At 40.6% G+C, this 25,644-nt stretch overlaps 2 protein-coding genes across 4 annotated transcripts in view; one reads left to right on the plus strand and one right to left on the minus strand.

The window, feature by feature from the left end:
* The window catches only part of LOC103883559, an 87,636-nt gene that overhangs the window by 13,519 nt on the left and 48,473 nt on the right, over positions 1–25,644 (minus strand). The gene's annotated exons all lie outside the window — the stretch shown is intronic.
* Positions 37–9,338, plus strand: ZNF165 (zinc finger protein 165). 3 transcript variants are annotated; one of them, XM_003897228.5, is made up of 4 exons: positions 37–1,112; positions 5,157–5,567; positions 5,847–5,985; positions 8,338–9,338. In XM_003897228.5, exons 2-4 carry the CDS (start codon positions 5,157–5,159, stop codon positions 9,243–9,245), a joined length of 1,458 nt encoding a protein of 485 aa, XP_003897277.1. In that variant the 5' UTR covers positions 37–1,112; the 3' UTR covers positions 9,246–9,338. The 3 variants fall into 3 exon arrangements, with proteins under 3 accessions (XP_003897277.1, XP_009202894.1, XP_003897278.1); XM_009204630.4 differs by having other exon boundaries at positions 37–552; XM_003897229.4 differs by having other exon boundaries at positions 774–853.

Raw genomic sequence — 25,644 nt, forward strand, 5'->3', positions numbered from 1 at the left:
TGGAGTGCAGCGGCGCGGTCTCGGCTCACTGCAAGCTCCGCCTCCCGGGTTCAAGCGAGTCTCCTGCCTCAGCCTCCCAAGCAGCTGGGACTACAGGGGCGTGCCACCACGCCCGGCAATTTTTTTTTTTTTTTTTTTTTTTTTTTTTGTATTTTCAGTAGATACTGGGTGTCACCCTGCAAGCCAGGATAGTCTCGATCTTCTGACCTCGTGATACGCCCGCCTCGGCCTCCCAAAGTGCTGGGATTACAGGCGTGAGCCACTGCGCCCGGCCAACGTCATTTTCTTTTCGAGAGTCCCCTCTGTTATTTAGCGAGACACACTACTACAATGGAGAAAAAAGACGCCTTCTCCTTCAAGCCCTGAGAGCTTCAGGACTTTGGCGAAAAGTCTGCGCCTGAAGCGACCCAGGAAGGATTCCCGGAATCGTAGTCCAAAGGCATCCCGTCTTCTGCGCAGACTCACAAGTCCCTGTGGACGGAATCCTTGAAGTGTAGTGCCGCTCAGTCCTTCCACCGGAAGTGTCCGATCGGAATCAGCCCTGTCCGAGAGGTGAGTCCGGGTTTGGGGACCCAGACGTCCAGCCCTGTTTCCCCCTCCAAACATCCAGTCCCTCTCATAGTGCCTTTGAAATTAGCAGCCTCTGGGTGACTAGACCTTGGACCTCAGAGGAATCCCGGAGAAAGGTGGAACCAGCTTCGGCGTTGGGAGGGCAGGCGCGCTTACGTATTTAGTGAGGGTTTGGCGGTCTCCATAGTTACCTCCGCCGCGCGTGACGTCATAGTGGGGCGCTGAGAGGGCGTGGTGGCGTGGGGTGGGGGCTGTCCTGCTGATCCTGAATTTGGGGTCACTGGTAAGAGGAGTTGCCCATTCCAGCCAGGTGGAATGGGGAGGGGTGTCAAATGTCTCGCATCTGTCATTGTCTGCCAAAAGAAACTGCTGTGACGACCATCCCCAGTCCCCTGCTTCCCTTGGGAAGAGTAACTGCCCTTTTGTAGGACACTTGGGGACAACCCCGGCTTGTCCTGAAATTTATTGACACGGTAAATAGTATTTCCTGTGTGCCGAGGATGCAGTGAAACCAACACTGACCTACCCTTGAGAAACACAAGGTACTATGGGAGCCTTTACAGGCATGCCCCTTGACGCCTCTGTTCTGCTTTGTGGTCTCTACCGGATTTCCCCTGACTCTCTCCCCCTCCACCAACAAAACTCTCACCCGTTTTCCCCTCCTCCATATACCCACCAAGGCATGTTCATCCATCAGGAGCCCTCCTCTTTAACCTCCACCTTTCTCATAATTAATTACTCGTTCCTCTCTGTTCTCCTAGCGTTTGTTTACACTTCTGCTTACCCGTTTTTGTAAGTCCTCCTAACACTATTATAAGGCACTAGATGCTCAATAAATATTTATTAAAGCTACTAACTTTAGGGGGACTAGGTTTTAAATGGATGAGAAGTGATAAAACACCTGGAGACAGGACTGTCAGCTGAGATAACATGTCGTAGAACCAGCTGCTTAGCATAATTGAAGTTTCATTCGGATTATATGGGCCTACTTTATACCCATCTACTATGGTAAATGAGATCATGCTCATTAAGCATTAGGACACTACTTGGTTAGGGCATCTAGGAAACATAACAAGAAACATCAAAGGAATGACCCAGTAAAATATAAGGGATTGAGACTCTCTGGTTAATATACCATGGAACTAACCCCCTCCTTTTTTTTAATCATTGATAAATTTTGTTCTTATTCTCACTCAAACTGTTTGTTTTCCAAGGTTCAGTCTGAACCTGTGATATTTATTTCATAGCCTTGGAGAATTAATACTGATAGATATCTTCAACTACCCTTTTCATGAATCTTGTCTGCGGAGACCAACTCGGTCGTAGAAACCCTAACGCAGCGGCGCTAGAGAAATTAAAGACACACACACAGAAATATAGAATGTGGAGTGGGAAATCAGGGGTCTTACAGCCTTCAGAGCTGAGAGCCTTGAACAGAGATTTACCCACATGTTTATTGACAGCAAGCCAGTCATAAGATTTACTAAAAGTATGTTAGTGAATATATATTAAATATTCATATAATTTCTTGCAAATGTTAAGTAAATGCACATTGAATTTAATCTCTATATGTTTAAAAATGTATAGATATATGTATAAAAAAATAAATTCATCTAAATATTAGTAGCATTTAAAAAAAAAAGTATTCCTTATGGGAAATAAAGGGATGGGCCGAAATAAAGGGATGGGCTCTGGCTAGTTATCTGCAGCATGAACATGTCCGTAAGGCACAGATCGCTCATGCTATTGTTTGTGGTTTAAGAACTCCTTAAGCCATTTACCACCCTGGGTGGGCCACGTGTTCCTTGCCCTCATTCCGGTAAACCAACAGCCTTCCAGCGAGGGCATCAAGGCCATGACGAGCATGTCACAGTGCTGCAGAGATTTTTGTTTATGGCCAGTTTTGGGGCCAGTTTATGGCCAGATTTGGGGCCCTGTTCCCAACACTTGTCAAAATCTGTCTTCCCATTCCAAGTTCCTTTCCATTATTGAAATATCATTGTTTCTGTTGGAAATATTTTTCCAAGTAGATGTCTTATTATCATCTTAAATACAGATCATCCAAAACAGAAGTCATCTGAAACTTTCCAAATTTTTCCTTTCATTCAATCAACAAATATGAAGCCTTAAGAACACTTAATAATGCATGGTCCTTAACCTCATGGAACAGCAATCAGTTGATGAAAAAAAGAGCCAAACAACTAAAAATAATACAAGGACTTATATATTCATATATGTATGTGTTAGGAATTGTAAGAACTCAGACTAGAGTTGAGCAATTTCTTAACAGAGGCAGTAGAGTTCTTAGTCACTCCAGCCACCATACCCTGTAAGCTGATCTCACCATCAACCTGCTGCTCATTCCCACTTCCTCAACTCTGTTCCTGTCCTTTCCTTTCTGAATCTTTTTCATCCTTTATTGACCAATTTAAGCCCCATGTTAAATACAGTGAGTTCTACATTTCTCTTCAAAGAATTATTATGTCAGTATGTTCAGTTCTTTGCTCTCCATTTTAAAGTTTAACCTCGTCTTCTTGCCCCTAGTTTCAGTAAACAACCTTTCCCACCAGTTCCAATCAGTAGTTCACATCTATTCCCCTGGTCACCTGCTCTGACCTGCATCACCTTAGTTACCCGTTCCATAACTGTCCTTCCCGCTGAAACTGCTCACCCCACCACTCTGGTTCATACCCCTGCTCTCTTTAACATAGCCAATCGGAATTAGCTTAGACTGTGCAGTCTAACCCTAGCCAATAGGGGAATGACACAGCAGTAAGGGCTACCTGTGTCAGTGATAAGAACCCCTCCCCTCCCTTGTTTAGGTGTGCTCTCGCCATTGCTCCATCTGCAAGACGCACCTTTCTATAGAAGCAAAATTGCCTTGATGAGAAAATTCATGTTCGAGTGCTATTTATTTTGCCGCCCAAAAATTTATTTCTAATACCCACCACCTCTGGGAAATACCTTCTACCATTGACAGTCTCTTCCCACCGCAGGACAGTTAGAACATTCAGCATCTCCACCATAAATTCATTTTATACTTCAATATTCAACATTTAACAAACATGTGCAATGTGTATGTCATGTTAAATGTTTCTCATTTAAATCTTTTATTTCCATGTTTTATAATTTCTTCCCAACTAGTTCACAAACTCAAACACTTCTTGTTTAATCCATTAAGCTGTATATTAGAATACAGATTTTCCAGGCATATGCCATACTGACCAAGTTACCATCTCTAGGAGCAGGGCCCAAGTCAGCATCTCCAGAGGTAGGGTCTAAGAAGCTGTTTCTACCAGAGATCCCATATGATGATTAGGCAGCAAGCCCAGTGTCAGATTCAGACTTTCTTGTAAACCATCGCTATACAACTTATAGCCCAACACTTTGCTTGTGATAAGATTCTTAATAAAATGTATGTGATTGCATCAGTCAGTAGTCAACTTAGTGAAATGTTCAGTAAAAGAACCTCAGGCCTGGCACGGTGGCTCACACCTGTAATCCCAGTACTTTGGGAGGCCGAGTTGGGCAGTGGGCAGATCACAAGGTCAGGAGTTTGAGACCAGCTTGGCCAACATGATGAAACCCCATATCTACCAAAAATACAAAAAAATTAGCCAGGTGTGGTGATGTGCATCTGAAATCCTAGCTACTCAGGAGGCTAAAGCAGGAGAATCACTGGAACCTGGGAGGCGGAGGTTGCAGTGAGCCGAGATTGTGCCATTGCACTCCAGCCTGGGTGACAGAGTGAGACTTCCTCTCAAAAAACAAACAAAAAGAACCTCATACTTTCATGAATACAGTGGCTTCTGTCTTTTCCTATTACTACCCACCCTAGAAATTAAGAACATATTCATCTCTACAGTGTTCAGTAGGTCATTCTGCTCAGAAGAATTGACTCCTCTTCAATGACTCCTTAGTGCCTAAAAGATAAACTCCAAATTCATGAACCTGACATTTGATGTTTTCTGCAGTGACATCTCCAAGCTTTGTCTCGATAATTTTCTTATACAAACCTACTAAACATTTTGCTTTCCCACTTCTGTATTCCTACCCTTACCCAATTGTTCAGACTATTTCTCTGTTTGTAATTTCCTACTTCTTTCTCTCTCGCATCCCAGTCAAATCTTTTCTATTCTTCAGAATTTCATTTTTTCATTAAGCTTCCCTTGACCACTGCAACCATCTGTATTTTTCCCATCTCCATTTTATGAAGCACTTCTGTCATTTTTCTTTTTCATCCTTATTTTCTCTGTGACTTTTAAAATTTAATAACATGTACCTTGTTAATATTTAGTATTACATTTAAGTTTATTGTTTCTAATTTAAATTCTTATTTTTAAATTTAAACGTTAAGCTATCTTGAAGCAGAAATCATAACAGTTGTATTCTACAAATCAAGTATGTCAGTGCTTTTGCATACAATAAATGCCCAGTAAATTTTTGTGTAAGGGAGAATGATGATTTTTATTACATGGTCTTTCATTTCCCTAGACAGTAATAGTAATTTTTGATCCCTCAGGAGGACTCTTGAAACTAAAGAAGACCCTTTCCAAAGCAGTTCTGATAATATATTCTTTCCACAGATGGCTACGGAATCAAAGAAAGCTGCAGCCCAGAACTCTCCAGAGGATGAAGGACTTTTGATAGTGAAGATAGAAGAGGAAGAATTTATCCACAGGCAGGACGCTTGCTTACAGAGAAGTGAACTCCTTAAGCAGGAGCTCTACAGGCAGCTTTTTAGGCAGTTCTGCTACCAGGATTCTCCTGGACCTCGCGAGGCACTGAGCCAGCTCCGGGAGCTCTGCTGTCAGTGGTTGAAGCCGGAGATCCATACCAAGGAACAGATTCTGGAACTGCTGGTGCTGGAGCAGTTCCTGACCATCCTGCCAGGAGATTTGCAGGCCTGGGTGCATGAACATTACCCAGAGAGTGGAGAGGAGGCAGTGACCATAGTGGAAGATTTGGAGAGAGGCACTGATAAAGCAGTACTCCAGGTGCATAGGGGATGGGAGATCTAACACCTCCATAATGGATAAAGTCCCACAATGGGAGGAGAGGCCTGAGATTGCGTATCTAGCTTGCAGGAGCTATTGGTTGAATGTGCATTTATGTCTCCTTTCCTGTCTGTTTGATTCCACATGACATTTTACAAATGACTCAGACTTGATTCTTCCTTCCCCAGTTTTGTATTCCTATGGGAGTTTCTCTTCGTTGTTAGAAGATGTTTAACACAGGGATTCTTTTATAGCCCAAATGTACTTTATTTTTCTCAGGTTCAAGCCCATGAACGTGGACAAGAAATATTCAGGAAAAAAGTGTCACCACCTGGACCAGCACTTAGTGTCCAGTTACAGCCAGTGGAAACCAAGGCCTATTTTGATTCATCAGAACCCCAGCTCCTATGGGACTGTGGTAAGGGGCAGAATGCCATACAGTGCACATCACTGAAGAAACAGGAGAATGAATCTCCCTTCACAAACTAGTCTTGGTAACTGTAGGTGGTCCTTTCCTTTATTACCCAATGAAAAGAGAGAATTTGTGGCCAGGTGCGGTGACTCATGCCTATAATCCTAGCACTTTGGGAGGCCGAGGCAGGCAGATCATGAAGTCAGGAGATTGAGACCATCCTGGCTAACATGGTGAAACCCCGTCTGTACTAAAAAATTAGCTGGGCATGGTGGCAGGCACCTGTAGTCCCAGCTACTCGAGAGGCTGAGGCAGGAGAATGGTGTGAACCCAGGAGGCGGAGCTTGCAGTGAGCCAAGATCGCGCCACTGCACTCCAGCTTCGGCGACAGAGCGAGACTCCATCTCAAAAAGGAAAAAAAAATGAAAAGAGAGAACTTGTTTTCCTGTGAGTCTTTGGCCAATTGTGGGGGAAAAGATAATTTTGTTCCTTATCCAGAATATTTCCAAAACACAGAACATTTTTATGATATGACCAAATTAAAAGAAATAAAAGTGAATGAGTGAAAAAATATCATAAAAAGAGAAAAGAAGCAAAACAAAAAGAAATACATGGGCAGAAGCAAAATAAAAGTGAATGAGTGAAAAAATATCATAAAAAGAGAAAAGCAGCAAAACAAAAAGAAATACATGGGCAGAAGCAAAACATGTTCATAGAGAGGTACATATAATGATCAAGAGAAACAGATACACGATGATATACTGAGAAATAGTATATAATTCACAAGTAACATAGACCCTGGTCCATATTTTTCCTCTTATGCTCTTGGTCTTATAAAGCTCTTTTACACTTTTATAGAAAGTTAGCTATACTTCTAGAGACTACTTCCATAGACTATGCATCTCTATTCTAAAACTCATCTATTTAAAAGATTCACAGATACAGTATCACTTAAGGTGTGAATGGTCCCTATAGTAAACCCAAGAATAACTTACTGTTTGTTTGTTCGTTTGTTTTGTTTTGTTTTGTTTTTTCCCGAGACGGAGTCTTGCTCTGTCACCCAGGCTGGAGTGCAGTGGCGTGATCTCGGCTTACTGCAACCTCTGCTTCCTGTGTTCAAGCAATTCTCCTGCCTCAGCCTCCCAAGTAGCTGGGATTACATGTGCCTGCCACCAAGCCTGGCTAATTTTGGTATTTTTAGTAGAAACGGGGTTTCACCATGTTGGCCAGGCTGGTCTCAAACTCCTGACCTCGTGATCCACCTGCCTCAGCCTTACAGAGTGCTGGGATTACAGACATGAGCCACCGCGCCCAGCCACCATTAATTTTTAATAAATTTCTACACGTTCTGCCTTCAGGTTTGTTCTGGAAACATCTCCATCTATCCTATATAAAATTGTAAATTTCCCTCACCCCACGAACAGCACTCCCTAACCCTCTTTCCTGCCCTAGCATATTGTAGACAAAGGATACCTTATGACAAAGAAGGGCAGTTCAACTCCAGCATGGTATAGAGTTGTGAGCTACAAGGTGGGATTTGTGAAGACTAGATGATAAATGGATCTTGGAAACCAGGCTGGGGAGTTTAGTCTTGTAACAAAAAAGAGAGAGAGAGAGATATTCAAGGTTTTTGAGTAGAGTATGTAAGGATGACAGTGTTTAATGACCATTAGTCTAGTAAGGATCTTTAGGATAACTAGGAAGAAGAAAAGTGCAGTCAAAACAGCAAGGAGGCAGTTAAAGTCTAGATAGGAAATGGTGAGGTTGAAGGCTACAGCAATGGTAGCAGAAATGTAAAAGAAGGGATTTATACAAGGGACACTTAGCGGACAGAGATGACAGGATTTAGAAGACTGATTTACCATGGAATATGAGGAAGAAATAGACGATAGTTGGATGGAAGTTTTCTCACACATACTTCAGAGTAACATAGCTTTACTTTTTTTGTGTTCTAATCTGCTTTCTTTGAGGTAGTGCCTCCATTTTCCCTCTAGAAATGTATCGTAGATCCAAGGTTCCCAAGATCCCCTTCAGTCAACATTGTAGAGTTCCTTCTCCTTACTCTGTCTCCCCCTATCTCTTGAGTTCTTGCTGATGGCAATCCTCCTCCCAATCTTTTCTAATATATATGCTTCACATGTCTGATTCCTCTCTCTGCCAACCACTGCAGGCATTACTTGTTCTTACCAATGTTTCTTTCATTCCTGTCATCCTCTTTCATTCTATCATTCCTCTCATTTGAAAGGTCATATATTAAAGTGGGCATATCAATATGTAACTATCTTGAGCATGCTGCAAAATTTTCTTTCTTCTAGTGCAGCAAACAGGTGATATTTACCTCTTTCTTTTTTATTTTAGATAATGGGAGTGAAAACAGTAGATCCATGCCAAAGCTGGAAATTTTTGAAAAAATTGAATCACAGAGAATTACATCTGGAAGAATCTCAGGATACATATCAGAAGCATCTGGTGAATCTCAAGACATCTGTAAGTCTGCAGGTAGGGTAAAGAAGCAATGGGAAAAAGAATCAGGGGAGTCTCAGAGACTGTCATCTGCCCAGGATGAAGGTTTTGATAAAATCCTCACCCACAAAAATATAGTCAGAGGTGAAATAATAAGCCATGATGGATGTGAGAGGAGATTAAATCTGAACTCAAATGAATTCACACACCAGAAATCTTGTAAACATGGTACCTGTGACCAGAGCTTCAAATGGAACTCAGATTTTATTAACCCTCAAAGAATTTATGCTGGAGAAAAAATTCACCAATATGGAAAATCTTTCAAGAGCCCGAAACTTGCTAAACATGCAGCAGTTTTCAGTGCAGATAAAACTCATCAGTGTAATGAATGTGGGAAAGCTTTCAGGCACAGCTCAAAACTTGCTAGGCATCAGAGAATCCACACTGGAGAGAGACGCTATGAATGTAATGAATGTGGGAAAAGCTTTGCAGAGAGCTCAGATCTTACTAGACATCGGCGAATTCACACTGGGGAAAGACCCTTTGGGTGCAAAGAATGTGGGAGAGCATTCAACCTGAACTCACATCTTATCCGGCATCAGAGAATTCACACCAGAGAGAAACCCTATGAGTGTAGTGAATGTGGGAAAACCTTCCGAGTGAGCTCACATCTTATTCGACACTTTAGAATTCACACTGGAGAAAAACCCTATGAATGCAGTGAGTGTGGAAGAGCCTTCAGTCAGAGCTCAAACCTTAGTCAACACCAGAGAATTCACATGAGGGAAAACCTATTAATGTAAGGGACTTAAATTTGTATGTAAATGCTGAGGAAATGACACAATATGAAAAATATTAAATAAAAAATAAATATTGGGCAAGATGAAAGACTGAAAGACCAGTGTCTGGTCTTCATCTGTGTGTGTGTGCTTTCTGTGAGACTGATGATGTACCCCTTCTTTCATTGACTACTAAAGTCAAACCGAAAGAGCTACATTTAGGGGGCCTAATAAATAGGGTAGTCTATGGCAGTGCAGTGTAGAGAAATAGAGACTGGGGAAACAACCATGATTACAGTGTGGGAAGAAAATAAAGATTTAGGTAAAGAGACTGATAATCAGTCCTAGTTTATTTTCCTAGTTAGTTTTGCACAAAAAGAGGTCAGCTAAACCCAGGAGTGAAATAGCTTGCACAATGCACTGCAGAACAGTGTTTTCAGAGCATCCCTTTAAAAACTGAAGACCACAAAACTATGTTAGATGCTAATGTTAAGTTAGAGAGTCATGTCAAATAAGGACATATGTAATGGTGGCATTCCTATATGAGGCCAAAATCTGTGTCCAGAGGTCATACCAGGAAGTAAAAAAGCAGAAGAGCACCCCAGGGAAGAGGCCAGAATCCAGATATTTAAGTAAGACAGGAAGAAATAGAATTGGGTTAGGAGTGAGAAAATGTGTTCAAATTGAACTAAACCTCAGAAGTTGGAGGATAAACACAGGATAACCGGGCTTTTACTGGTTTTTGGCACCTTTCTGGAGTAGGTTGATAGGGACTATAGTGAGCTCTCCTGACAGAAAGTGATAGGATTCTCTGGCTACTGGCAATTGTGGTAGATTACCGAGGAAGTTAGTACTGGAAATAATGGTCCTGAAATGTTATTTCGTTGCTGCTGGCTGCTGTCTACAGAAAAGACTGAGAAGAGAGTGTAGAGCAATAGTATATGAAAGAGGGTAGGGAGGAATGATTTAAGTCTGAAACATTCCATAGTATGTAAGGTTTTTACATTTTAAAATGTAAACAGGAGCTTGATGTTAGATGTATGATAATGTGAAATGTACAAAATCTCCCACTAAGAGGCTTTGTAAGAGATAGCATTTACTTTCAATGACTTTAAAAATGTCCTGACAGGATCTAAGTAACACAATATTTGGTTTGTTTTTTAAGGTAATGTTGAGCCCACAGTTTTTTACAGGCACTGTACTAGTATGTCCTACTTCATTCTGTAACGGTTATTATTTTTCACATTTTATAGGTGAGAAAACTCAGCAGTAATGAAGTTAACTATCTTGCTAAAGATCACATAGTAAGTGGTAGAACCAAGATTTTAACGCATTTTATTCCAGGGCCCTAGTTCTTAACGCTTACACTTGATTTTGTCACTGAAAATATTCCTATGGAATATAACATCAGAAAAGATAGCACTTGTACACCACAACTCTAAAGTTGGTGGCGGGGGAAAGAGGGAGACCTAGCACCCTTCTAGAAGGTTAATGCATCAACATTTCAAAATCATGGAGGGAACTGCCACCCGCTAGGCTAGGAACCGACTGCACCCTTAAACCCCGCGGCGGCTCCCTCCCAATACGGAGTGCGCGAGACCACCACGGAGAGCCTCTTCCTAGAGGGGCCGGAAGCAGCAGGAGCCCCGGTACACGCCCATCTTCCAGCCAGGATGTGTGTCCCGGGTGAGTGAGTGTCCTGTGGCGTCCGGGACCGAGTTTGTGGCCCAGGGTTATGTGCAGACTTCACACCTCTAACTTTTCTCAGGGTTCCTATTGATTGTTAGGAACAGGATTTCGGGGATGAAGGTGGCAGCTGCAAGAGGAGGCTGCGACTGAGACCCCAGATTCGTCCCCCCTTCACCACACACAACACCAAGATGGGCCCCAGGAGGGCATGGAGAGAAGACTTCCTTTCTTCTCCTCTCCCCTCCTGGTGCTGGCAGTATGAAGCTGTCTCCCAGAGGCATTAGTAGAGGAGCCCTGTGGGAGAAATGAGGTGTATAAATCACACTTAAATCTGTTTATGCTGTCATTGAACCTCTAAACACAATTGGATTATTTTCTAATGATCAGAAGTGTTATATGTAGATGTATTTGTAGTGAGACACACTAGTATGCTTGCTTTGGTGTCTTAATTTTATAATATTTGTAGTCAAGCTTCACATTGTTTCCATTGTTAAACTTAAAAAAAGTTGACTCGCAAATGAGAAATGAAGATTATAACCCAGAATGCACAGAATGGCAAGCTACTAATGCATTCAGTGAGGGAAGGGTAAAGGCAAGTTTTTATTAGCAAAAAGAGAGGTTCATATAAGCTGCTTAGAGACCGTGTTCATTGGTTTCAGAGGCTCAAATCTGGAGTTGTCAGTTCATGGTGGAGATGCCATAATTGGGCAAGTGTTCTTTCCAGAACATCGTATCTGAATTATAGCAGTCCTGAAGAATGTCTACTGATAAACCTTGTCAAAGCAGGAGATGCATGGAGGAAATGAAAGGGTTTCTTGTGCGGTGTTTAGAAAGACCTTGGAAACAGTTCTTATCTCAAACATGTAAGCATGAGCCTCCTCTCCTTCATGCCTTCCCAGCCGTATTTTACCTGGGTCTGACAAAAGTGATTTCATCCTCGTATCTGCAGTTTTCAAATCATATTATTAATTGTATGTCTGTCTTACCTAGTTTGTGCTTTCTGTTGCACATGATAAAATTCACCCGAATTGTCCATTTTCCTTTTGAATTAGTGGTTCAATCAATGAGTTTCAAGATAACTAGATGTCTTTAATCTTAAAAAAATAAATAACAGTTCTTAGCAACCTTTTCATTTCTGCAAGTTAGTAATGATTTATTTTGCCTTGGGAGTGACCCAAAAGAAACTTGCCCAAGGACAGCCTCCTTAAAGCAGACTTCTATATACCCCAACCTGCAAAATAAGACTTTACATGAACTGTTATAGCCCATAACAGCTGCAGCCTTGACTATTAAATCTCAAAGGGAATAGAAAAGTCTCCTGACAGTTAAAGCAGAGGACTACACTAGGGGCCAAGATATGGGCTACTTCATATGGAAGAACTCCAGCAACCAGGAGGTAGCTCATCAGAACGTTAGGCATTTCTGCTACCAGGAGGCACCTGGACCCTGTGAGGCTTTGAGCTGATTCTGGGAACTTTGCCATCAGTGGCTGAGGCCAGAGACCCGCACCAAAGAACAGATCCTGGAATTGCTGGTGCTGGAGCAGTTCTAGACTATGCTGCCAGAGGAGCTCCAAGCCCAGATGTTAGAGCATCAGCTGGAGAACAAAGAGGATGTGGTGATCATGGCGGAGGATTTGGAAAGAGAGCTTGATGAAACAGAATGTCATGTGTGATTAAAAGGCACATGAACACCCTAGCCAGAGAAAGAAGCAGCCACACACCCAGGGAAGCAAGGTTGCAGAGCTCAATCTCCACTCCCTCCCACTAGATATATAATTCTCTGTTTCTCACTCTCATCCTTTCTGGTTTGCTCCTTACTTCTTAAGGGTGGAAGAAGACTGTGTCAGCATTCTTTCTCTATTCTATGCCCTGAGATGTGTTCTGTAAGATGTCTTTTAAATATATTAATTGTGGTTCCCTCATTGAGTCTTTCACAAGCCCAGCCATATCTAATCATTTCCAAGTTGTAGCCAGTGCATGTGGAATGGGACTGCACTCAGAATATCATCATCAAGCAGCACAGGAGCCACCAACTATTCCTTTCCAGCCAATGAAAAGACAGTTTAAATGGGAATATCCAGAATTCCAGGCCATTCATGAGCAAGGTGAGCATTGCAATCCATCTCAAGAGAAAGGGAGTGGTTGAAAGCTCTGCCAGTTACCCAGGCTGAACAGCATCAGGAGCATCTCAGACATAACACCATGCTGAATCAGACTGAAGGTCCATCCCCTGAAGTACTACATTCCAGCTTATGTGGCACTAACAAAGGACCTGATGCAGAATGGCATAATGCTGTCCTCCCTCATATCAGCCTCAGCAGGAAGTTGTACACCAGCTTCCCTAATTTCTTTTAAAAAGCTATTCTAGGCCACTCTCATAAAACAAAATTACCTTTAATTTTTTGTAATATTTTCATAATATATAACTTCATATACCAATCTCTACTACACATTTAGTGCTTTCTCTGTAAAGTAGACTTTACTCTTTTGTCTTAAAATTACCTTTTCTGAATCCCCTGGATCACCTAAAGCCATTTTGTACCCTCTTTTCTGTTCCCTTGTAATAGAAGCTACATCATTGACCTGATCTTTTAGACTCATCTAAACATTTTTATTCTTTAGTCCCTGTTGTCTTTAATTCAAACATTACAAATAATTCTAAAATATCCCTTAGGTCAATCGTCTTCAGTATTACTTCCTCATTGGACCCATTACTTCTAACTTCAGTATGTTGGAATTTGTCCTGACTCTCAATAGAAACAAATTATTTTTCTCTTACCTGTCACTTTCCACATGCCATCTTCAGACCTTCCACTCACTTTCATCCTCCTCTACTTTTGATACTCATTTTTACTCCCATTGCTCAACACAGCTCTCTTCTTGGTTGTTCCTTTATTCTGTCTCTTCCTTTGCTCAGTGGTTTGGACTGAATGTTTGTGGTCCCACCAACAACCCCCAAACAATTTATACATTGAGGCCCTAACCTCCAATGAGTTGGTGTTATAGATGCGGCCTTTGAGAGGTAATTAGTTCTTGAGGGCAGGGCCCTGGTATAATAGGATTAATGCCCTTTTAAAAGCAGACACCAGAGAGCTTGATATCTTTTCCATGCACACATGAAGGTAAGGTCTTGTGAGCACAACAGCAAAAAAGTGATCATCTGAAAGCCAGAAGGAGAGCCCTCCCCAGAAACCAACCATATTAGTACCCTGATTTCAACCTCCAGAACTGTGAGAAAATAAATTTCTCTTATTTAAAACCACCAGTATAGTATTTTGTTATGGCAGCCCAACTTAACACGACTTCATGTCCCAATTCTGTGGCAATAATGTGCACGAGAGGTCTCCTTCCATTTACCAGCTATCTTATTCCTCGCTTACAAGGAATATATTCTTAGAGATATCACAAGCAGGGAAGATAGTTATCTGCATGGAGTATAGCTTGCTTGCTTAAAGAAAAGGACAAAAGTATTAATAGTAGATTTTGACTGAAGAACCATTTACATTTTCTAAGGGCCATTTTTTCACAGAAAACCAGTGTGTGCTCCCAAAAGTATAAGTAACCCAATTTAGTATTTTATTCAAAGTGAAACATATACTTAGGAATAGAATTCATGAAAAATTTTACAAATATAGGATGCATACTCCATTCACAGTGGCTATATCCTAGAAAATCACTAAGTATTACTCTGTACTATATTTCTTTCCCTTAATTTGGGGAAACTTTAGTTACTGAGATTATACCCTTGAGATACGGAGATCTTTACGATTCAAGACTCAGACTTAACTAGCCTAGTTTTCCTTTTCTTTATTCTGGTTCCCCATCTTCCAAATGAGTCTGTAGTTGGAAACTCTCACCCCTTAGTTTCCTCCCAATCAGCACCAGTTTGGGGGAGTTAAGGAATTATTTTTCATTTCCAGCTCTGGCTCTAAATAATGTGTCTCCAGCAGTGAAATGTAGGCCAAGATAGCTCTCTGATATGTAGCTCCTACAAAGGAACCCAATTCTCAGAAGCACTGAAAAAGGCAAATTATGAAGGTTCAAAATACAATATAATAAAAATTCTTTAGTCATCCACTATTACAGATAATAAGCCAAATTTTAAATTCATACTGTATAACAAATTTGAATTTAGAAATAATTCCTCTTTATTCTTTTCATTTCAACCCAGAGTTACTTACTGATATAGTTCAGATATGTGTCTCTACCCAAATCTCATGTTGAATTGTAATCCCCAATATTGGAGATAGGGCCTGGTGGGAGGTGATTGGATCATGGAGTTGGATCCTTCTGAATGGTTTAGCACCATCCTCTTGGTACTGTTCTCCTGATAGTGAATTCTTGTGTGATCTCGTTGTTTACAAGTGTGTGGCACCTCTCCCTTCTCTGTCTCTCTTGCTCCTGCTCCTGCCATGTAAGAATCCTGCTCTCCCTTTGCCTTCTGCCATAATTGTAAGTTTTCTGAGGCCTCCTCAGAAGCCAAGCAGATACCAGCGTCATGCTTCCTGTACAGCCTACAGAAGCATGAGCCAATTAAACCTCTTTTCTTTATAAATTACCCAGTCTCAGGTATTTCGTTGTAGCAATGTGAGAACGAACTAATACACTAACTCTGAAACATAACTTTTTATGTATCCACATCATTTCGTAAAATTTTGTAGAAGTCTTAAAATATTTTAATCCCATCTTTCTCATCTGAAAGCACTGATATTCCACGTTTTTTCAAGAAAAAATATTTGGTTAGAAACACAGTAGTTTGTCTTCTGAGTATGTACATTTTATAAAGACAAAATAAAAAACCCTTTATAACATAAACCCTGGGAAAAGATTTTGGTCCATAGCCTAGAAATACATTTGTAATATGTTGCTTAAATGAGATTCATGACATTTTAACAGGTATTTTATGATTGTTTATTTCTTTACTTATATGTCATATAATCCTTTTGTTCTTCCATTTTGATTTGGCAGAGCCAATACTCACCTATACTACAGCTTTCTTATGCCAGCACAAGAATGCTGTATTCAAAATACTTTCCATGTATTACCTTCTTTTATCCTCAGATATCCTTGGCAGATAGTAGGGCAGATATTACCCTCATCTTATTGAAGAAAATTCTGAGTATAAGGAAGTCAAATAACTTGTCAACAGTTACACGGTTATGAGGCAAAGAAGCAACAGTCTCCAAAGCTACAGCTATTTATACAAAGACAATACATAAACCCTTACATTATAAGTGTCTAGTGCATTGCAAAGAAGACTTATGAGTGTTTAGCTAGAAGACTGAAGGAATTCAGGAAATGCCACTCCAAACTATGCCAATTTGGTATATGGGTTAATTCTAGCCAAAGCGACTTGAAAAACAACAAATGTAAGGAGAAGCTTTCTCTGAACTCCCCCTATCTGCCTAAAGACAGATCCTCCAAAAGGAGCTCAGTTGTCATCAGTCCCCTCCCTGAGAGTTTCATCAACCAGGGAAGATTAACTCTTATCACAAGAGAAGAGGCTAGAAGTTGACACAGCACCTAGACAAACTTCTTCAAAAACTATCAGCTCTTCTTCTGAGGACCCATTCATCTTTCCCAAAAATTATTTCTCCCCTAAATTGCCTACATCTCCCCTCCCCTCCCCTGTAGATAGAAACTCCTGAATCTCACTGGTTGTTTAGGTGTATGCTTTCTTTTCTGTACTGCCTCCATGCACATAATAAAATTGTACATCTTCTCATGTTAACCTGCCTGTTATCAGTTTCTGTCATAGACTCAGTTATCAAATCCTCAGAGGGTAGAGGGAAAGTCTTTTCACCTTGCAAGACATTTTGAAGAATCATCTCCATATGAGGGCCATCAAGTCAGGAAAAAATGTGCCATGTGAGAAGGAAATGACTTTGGAGCTTTCTTTGTGCTCCTTCTCATAACATCCTTTTCCAAAATGCATTATCCATTGGGAAAGGCCTGAATTCTTAGCAAAATTGGCCCCCATATTTATTCCATTATTAGGGTCTCTTATCTACATGGAAGTTTGGTGCCTTATCAGAGCTGAGCTCACCCAAAAACTTCTCTTACATTCATTGCATTCATAGAGTTTCTCTACTGTGTGAAGTCTCTTGTACTGAATAAGGCTGGCACTTTAATTTAAAGCTTTCCCACATTCTTTACATTTATAAGACCTCACTTTGACATAGATTTTCAGGATAACAGTGTTGACCAATTACACTTATTACAATGATACAGTTTCTCCCAAGACCAACTTCTCAGATACCCAGTTAAGTTGGAAACACTAAATAAAGATTTTTCCACTCACTATAATTATAAGGTTTTTCTCCAGTCTGGTTTCTCCTGTGTCTAATGAGATTTGAGTTCCAGGCAAAATTATCCTCATAATTACAACTTGTATGTTTAAAGTCTTCTCTGCAATTGTCTTCCTTGTCAGTTTCCCCACTGAGTCTGCTAGATCTTCATGCCTGGCCTCAAAGATGTGTGACCTATGCAGTCACACAGGCCACAGGGCCCAGTATTCACAAGGGTACTGTGTTTAGAGGGCCCTGAGCACAGTTTAGTGCTTTGTTGTCACAGGCTTGAAACTGTTAATTTTACCTTTGAACTTGTGTTTTGTAAGTGAGGTAAGTAGAACAATAGAGCATCCACATGAGCAGAAGCTCTCCATGCTATATGTGTTATCTGTGGTTTCCTGCTGCACCATTCACGTATGGCACTTGTGATCCTCCATGAGCATGGAATTCTGGTGGGTCAACAATGCATCACAGTTCATTCAGCAAGATTCAAAGTGAGTACAAGGAAAGTATTTGAGTAAGCTGGGGCACTCACAGCCTGGAGAGATCATGCTTTCTGCAGGAACCAGAACTTGCTTTTAAGTCAGAAATCTGTCAATGGCAGGGTCTAAAAAACTGGAGTAGCCAAGGAACTATCAGGGCTCAAAGCATGGTGTGCCAAAGTATGGCACCTTGGCATGTGCTGAAGGAGACAGGAGGACTTCAGAAGCAAGAAAGTCTCTCTGACCTTCTCCTCCCTCGTGTCTCTTGCCCATCTTTCTCTTTTTATAGTTTGCTTTCTCAAAGCAAACTATAACACCTACTAAGGTCACTCTCTCTGACCTACCTCCCTTGAAAGTAGGTCAGAAGATCCTCATGGGTCAGATGTCCTGCCTTATACTTAAAGGAAAGGAATTCATGCAGAGAGACCAAGAAGAATCTGAACAAAGAGACCTTGCTCAGTTTATTACCGTAAAATCATACCCTTTTTGTTCAATCAGGTTTCTCCACAACCATCTGCTTTTTTCATCATACTTAGGCTAAAAATACAGTTTTACCTGATTCAGTCTTCATTTCTGAAGGTTCTTGTGGCATGTAAAACTTTAATTAGATAAATTTGTAATGCTTTCCTCTTGTTAATATGTCTTTTGTTATAGGTGTGTCAGCCATGACTCCTGTGTTTCATAAGGAAAAAGTATTTCTTTTTTATTCATGTTACTTTCTATATTAGGCAAACACTTCCTGAAAATGACACAGAAGGAAAGGGAAAGATTGAGTAACTCATAGTTCTTTTTTCTTTCAATCCTTCCTAACTCATCAGTAAGCTAAAGATAGAGAGTTTTGGTAGACTGTGTGCCTTTCAAGTGATGAGTTCGTTTTATACAGTGTTTTCACTAATGTGGTAAGAACAAAATATATATGCATGTAGAAGCTACAAAATATGAATTTTGTGTAATCTTGGTAATTCTACACATGAGGTAAATCCTTTTATGTTTGCATTTAAAACTGGCATTGCATAATATAAAGATGAACAATAAAATTAATGCTAATAATTTAAAATACACCCCTAGCTATTATGTTTCCCTGACTGGTCTATAAAAGAGGGAAAAATAATTTTCCCTTTACCCTTCTAAGTTTTTGTTGGGGCCCCTGTAATAAAAGACAAATTAATAAGTAAAAAACAAATAAGATGGTTAACATGTATTATATCTCATGTATGCATGGGGAAAAGCTCAAAGAAAGAGTAACTCTCGAAGAGATGGCTTAGAATTCAGGCTTAAACACCATCTTTAGCTAAAAACAGAGGTGTGAGAGAGACCAGTTATGGAAATGACCAGGAAAAGTAAATAAGAATAAGGTTTGTTGTACAAATCAAAGTTTGTGCCTTCTCCATTGATATGACTGTCTTGTAATTCAGAGTCTTCCTTCTCTTCCTGGTATAGAGAGGGAGACACCCTTACAAATAGAGATGTCCTGTTTCATAAATACAAGTTTCACTTTCATTAGGGTAACTTCTACCTTGTTTTCAGATCTTCTCCCATGTTTGCTGTTTCTCAGAATAATCCTTATGTCAAAAAAGTGTATTTGGGTTGTGGGGGGGAGAAAAGAAAATAAACCTTTTATCTAAGAAATGTGAGCCCCTTTAAATTATCAGGCCCAGAGAGACATTAGAATGAAACAGCAGTCATGTCACTCCACCTCAAGTTAAATAATTATCTCTTGAAGCCACCTGCTGTGTGGATTCTCAAATAACTGATGCCAAGAAGCAATAAAGTACAATATGCTGGACACCATAACTCATACCCCATAGTTCATATAGCCAATATTAACATATAACCAATCATTAATCAATGTTATCTCTGTAAACCAATGAGAATTACTGTCAAACAATGTTGCATCAGTTCACTCCTTGTTCCCTTTGACTTTAAAAGCCTGCTTGTAACCAAGGCTGGCACAGCACTCCCCAGGCAACTTGGAAGTGTGTCCTGGGCAGCTGTCCTCACTTTGGCTCAAGTAAACTCCTTAAATTATATTTTGTGCCTCAATCTCTTCCTTTTAGGTTGACATTTTTGGCACTGTGAGCAGGATTCAGAACAACCCATCCCCTACCATCCAACGTTCCTCCTGGACTCAAGAGGTTGGCTACCTCCAACCCCTTATGTTCATTCTTCTGACTCTGAGAGAAATTGTTGAAGATAAAGGGGTAAGTTCTACTGAAAATCTGTACCTTTTCACTTTTTGGTTTAAAGTCTATACTTTGTTCGAGTTATTCTTTCCAATCCTCCCTTTCTAGAATGAAGCTTTTCTGTTGTCACCCCGCAGATAGAAGATTTGGGTTACAGGAAAAACTGCCTTTTCTGCCTCTGCCTGAGGACAGAAGGTTTAGGTCACAGTCAGGCAAAGAGCTTTGCAGAGAATTCCTGCCTTTTCCACCTCTGTCCCACAGAGGGTTCAGTTCAAAGTACTAGCAATTAGGCACTGGTGGTTTCATTTTACATGGCATGCTTTTAAGACTACAGGTGTTTTCTATTGCTGGAAATCCAGATGTAGATTTTCATTTGTTACTAATTCCTGTTAGTTATAACTGAAAAATATATGAGGGTGAGTTCTTTTGCCCTGAAGAAAAGAAGCAATTGTGCCTTCTGACCCATTCAGGTGTTCCAGATGACTGAAGACTTTGCAGAGGTGTCAGGTATATGGCCTAGGATGTGAAGTGGCCTTGTAGGGCATTCCTCACCAAAATAACATTTTAGGGATCCCCTTCTGCTCTTCAGGTATAATATGAGGGTATGGTCCCCTATACCTTGAGCACTCTAATGTCACCTGGTAGTTAGAGATAGCCCAAGATATGTAAGAGAGCAATTCACAACTCTTGGGTGACACCTAGAGCAGTGACACTTATAAGCAGCATACTTGGACTCAAAACACATTCCTAGCCTTAGTCACTTTTGAAAAGTTCCTAAAATATGAGAAATCAAGCCTAAAAATCTAAGCACTCTTTTAAGGGACAGCCACTTTTAGAAATACCAATTGAATTTATAATGTTTACGGAGTGTCCTCTTATAAACACCTAGGAACGTGGACCCACCTAAACCAGGATGGTCATAGCAGCAATGGCCAAAATAGGCATCTTTAGAAATGGCTAAATCACTTATTGGTGCACACAGTTGGAAGAAGCTGGTTTAGAACCAGACAAATTGAATGGGGAGACTTACTTCCAACAGCAACTAGAAACTTCTAAAGAAATTCTGAGAAAATTTTCTCTATTCAAGAATGTGACAGGAAAATACCTTGGGCCCCCAAAATCACTAAGCTGAAAGGAAAACTCAAGCTGGGAGCTACTTAGGGCAAACCTGTCTCTCATTCTATTCAAAGTTTTCTCTCTGCTCACTGAGATAAAAGCATATCTGATTGCCTCCTTTGGAAAGGCTAATCAGAAACTCAAAAGAATACAACCGTTTGTCTCTCATCTATCTGTGACCTGGAAGCCCCCTTCCCCACTTCCAGTCTTCCTGCTTTTGCTTCAAGTTGTCCCGCCTTTCCGAACCGAACCTATGTACTTCTTATACGTATTGATAGATGTCTCATGTCTCCCTAAAATGTATAAAACCAAGCTGTGCCCTGACTACCTTGGGTACATGTCGTCAGGACTTCCTGAGGCTGTGTCATGGGTGTGTGTCCTCACCTTGGCAAAATAAACTTTCTAAATTAACTGAGACTTGTCTCAGGTTTTCGGGGTTCACAAGAGGTAAACAAAAGAATATCTGAAACTATTTCTGAATTTTAAAAGACTTCAGAGATTTGCTTTCTTTCACCTCCAGCTCCTCCTCCTTCTACTCCTAAAATAGCCTCTACAAAAATTATAACTCAGGAAATTATGACAATGAAAGAGATCAAACTAACCAACTCCATCTTGTTTGTAACCTCTAAGCTGTCCTTGTTCATCTCTGGGCATAGGCCGAACTAATCTTGGGAAGGAATTTATCATCTAACATTGAAACAAAAATTATAATAGCCCTTTCCCAGAAAAACAAAACAAAACAAAACAAAACACACAAATCCTTCTTGCCTGGGGACCAGTCTACTTTAGTAGTACTAACAAATTAGCTGTAAGATTACTGTTTGAGGCCATGCAGCCTCCAGCTGCAAGAGTCTGAACCTCCTCAAGGGGCTCCTGGGAATAACATCACTGGTGTAAACCCCAAGATCAGTTCTTGAGATATTTTGCAGATCCTGCATTCCAGTGCATCAGCTGACACCACCAGACGGTAATCTGGATCAACCAGTTCTGCAGTCTCACCCAGGAACAGAAGACAGCAAGAAAAACTCACTTGGACCCCCTGTGATTCCATCTCCAACCTGACCAATCAGCACTCCCCACTTCCGGAGCCCCTACCTGCTAAATTATAGTTTAAAACTCTGATCCCTGAGTTTTCAGAGACTAATTTGAGTAATAATAAAACTCCAGTCTCCCACACCATAGGCTCTGCATGAATAACTCTTTCTCTATTGCAGTTCCCCTGTCTTGATATATCAGCTTTGTCTAGGCAGTGGGCAAGGTAAATCTGTTGAGTGGTTACATCCCTGTGCCTTCATATTCTTTCTTATCTGAACTCCCCTGTCGTGACTTGCCTCTCCTTCCATTATCACTGCCTGAGGAAGTCTCCTAGGTCTTTTCTAAACATGTAGATTAGAGTAGAATTCCACAAGGTACTCAAACATCAGTTGATTCTGTACTTGATTATTTTGAACGATTTGAAGAAAACTTTTAAACAAAATTCTGAATGGCTGATTCTAATCTCCAAGATCACCAGAATGATTATCTTATAAATTCTACTTTCCTCAACGACTTAAATGAGGACTTGGTTATCTTAATTAAAAGACACCAGCTTAATTGGGTGAATATATAAATTCATGAATTAGCAAGCTTAGCAGATCAACTTTCTAAAGCTACTAAGAAAAAAAAAATAACTAAGGCCTCAAAGAGGCCTTAGTTTGTAACTACGACAATTGACTAGTCAAACTAGGCCTTTTGAGAAAAGATGAATGATCCTCTTTCTAATGACAAAAGAGGCATTTGCTTCTATTGCAAAAAGCCTGGCCATTTTACTTATTTATTTATTTATTTGAGATGGAGTTTCGCTCTTGTTGCCCAGGCTAGAGCGCGATCTCAGCTCATCGCAACCTCCACTTCCTGGATTCAAGCGATTCTCCTGCCTCAGCCTCCCAAGTAGCTGGGATTACAGGCATGTGCTACCACGCCCGATTAATTTTGTATTTTGAGTAGAGACGGGGTTTCTCCATGTTGGTCAGGCTGATATCGAACTCCTGACCTCAGGTGATCCGCCCACCCCGTCGGCCTCCCAGAGTGTTGGGATTACAGGAGTGAGCCACCGTGCCCAGCCATGCCTGGCCATTTTTAAAAGGATTGTGGAAAACTTAAATGACAACAGGAACAACAAGAGGACAGGGCCTGACAAGATAAGTAGGGTTGCTTCAAGGACCAAAAGGGGGCTTTCCCATTTCTCCAAATGTATCTTACATCTTCATGAATGGAGAACAGACACATACCCTCAAAACACTAGAGCTACTTTTTCTGTCCTCTACCCTACTACCTTAAACTGTCTGCTTCCTCAGAGTAATGAAACTAAATGGTAGGCGTATCTAATCAACCTATTACTGTATGTAAGTCCAAAACCTTAGAATTCCAGGTAGGTTTACTCAGTGTTGTTCCTTTCTGCTTGTTCCCTCAGCTCCCATATATCTCTTAGGCAAATATTTTTTGGAATTTCAAAATGCACACATTTTCTTCTCTTGAAAGGGAGAAATGTATTTAAATTTGTAACAGAAGGAGCAAATGAACAACTACGGAATAAGAATGAAACTCCTAAGATTATAAAAAATACATATCCAATAATATTTTTCTACACTGGGACTAATAAATGCCACTGATAATTTATTGCAAGCTTTGCCAGACCATTTATGGTCCCAATCCTCCACTGACATTGCTAAAATGTATTCAGCTGCCACCGTTAAAGTGGAAGTAAACCCGATTAAATCCTTACCCAATATCAGCCAATACCCTTTGAATGTCTTGCTGGATTTTGCAGTCTCTTGAAGATATAAATCTTATTATTCATTTGAAATGTTAACATCCAAGGAATTAGCTAAGCAGCATTCTAGCTGAGATCAGATTTGAAAGAGTTAAAATTCTTTAGGCCATCACAAAATTCCTTTCCTCAGTGGATATGTTACCAGAAAGGGGTTCTGATCCAGACCCCAAGAGAGGGTTCTTGGATCTCGTGCAAGAATTCAAGGCAAATCCATGGAGTAAAGTGAAAGCAAGTTTATTAGCAAAGTAAAGGAATACAAAATGGCTACTCCCTAGGCAGAGCAGCAGCTTGGGCTGCTTGACTGATAATACTTGAGTATGTGCTAAACAAGGGGTGGATTATTCATGAGTGTTCTGGGAAAGGGATAGGTAATTCCCCAGAACAGAGGGTTTCTCCCCATTTTAGACCATATAGGGTAACTTTCTGATGTTGCCATGGCATTTGTAAACTGTCCTGGTGCTGGTGGAAGTGTCTTTTAGCATGCTAATGCATTATAATTAGCATATAATGAGCAGCGAGGACAATCAGAGATCCCTTTCTTAGCCATCTTGGTTTTGGTAGGTTTTGGCTAGCTTCTTTACTGCATCCTGTTTTATCAGCAAAGTCTTTGTGACCTGTATCTTGTGCTGACCTCCTATCTCATCCTGTGACTTAGAATGCCTTACCTCCTAGAATGCAGCCCAATAGGTCTCAGCCTGTATTTTGCCCAGCTCCTTTTCAGGATGGGGTTGCTCTGGTTCAAACACCTCTAGCAGACACCATTAGCTCAGGGGAAAACAAACAAACAAACATATATTAGAATAAATTTGAGTTATTTGTTTCAAATTATTCATATGACTCTTGACATTTTGGGGTACTCATTTGTAATTCTTTCTACTATAGGAAACTAAAATATTCCTCTCTAAAATACTGAGCTAGAAAAGGTGAAAATGCATGAGGACATTCTGCCTCCTTCCTTGCTTGCCTGATGGCAGGAAAGCGATTTTCAAAGACAAAGGTTTTCCTGCCTTTTCCTACCTGAAGACTGGTCCTTTTACAAAGCTTACATATCAGCTCAGAGACAGCCCCAGAGAATCTAGAAGCAGACTTTACTCTTCCCATAAATTTACTTTTCCATATTTTCCCACCTTTGGCACTACCCCTATAGGCACCTTTGGTTTTCCTGTTTTACCAGCTGTCTCTTTCAATCTTCCATTTGGCCTTTATGTGTAGGACATCAGCTGAGAAGCAGAGACCCTAGAGAATATGGCCTGACTAAAACATAGGTTGTATACCATTTGTGGCTTGCAAGAATTTCTTTCTTTGACATTTGAGGTGGTTCTGGGTCTTGTGAGGACTGCTTTGCACCTCTTTGGAGATTTCCTTGTGCATCACAAGGCCTTAGGTAAGGCTTATTGGTTCAGGTGAGTCACTTGAAAAGGTACCTTTGGTTTAAAAGAAAAAAAAAAGCTTAAAAGCTAGGAATATTGGCTGTTTGTCCCAGATGAAATCTGATAAAAGATGTGAAAAGAATTTTATTAAGAGCTCTATGGTCAGAAGTCAGCTTAATTAAAAGCTGATAATCAGGCGTGTGTGTGTGTGTGTGTGAGAGAGAGAGAGTGTGTGTGTGTGTGAGTGTGTGTGTGTGAGAGTCTGTGTGTGTGTGCGTGAGATGTATGTATATATGGCCTTTCCGCTTTTTCTCTTTTGGATTCTGTTTCCAGGAATTTTTGTTTGTTTTTTCCGTCAACATAAACCACCTTTTAATTATATGCTTGGTCCCTCACTTTGCTTGCATGGCTTTCTTTTTCTTTTCTTTTCTTTTTTTTAATTATTATTATACTTTAAGTTCTGGGATACATGTGCAGAA

Source organism: Papio anubis, chromosome 6, assembly GCF_008728515.1.
Source record: "Papio anubis isolate 15944 chromosome 6, Panubis1.0, whole genome shotgun sequence".
Classification (NCBI taxonomy): domain Eukaryota; kingdom Metazoa; phylum Chordata; class Mammalia; order Primates; family Cercopithecidae; genus Papio; species Papio anubis.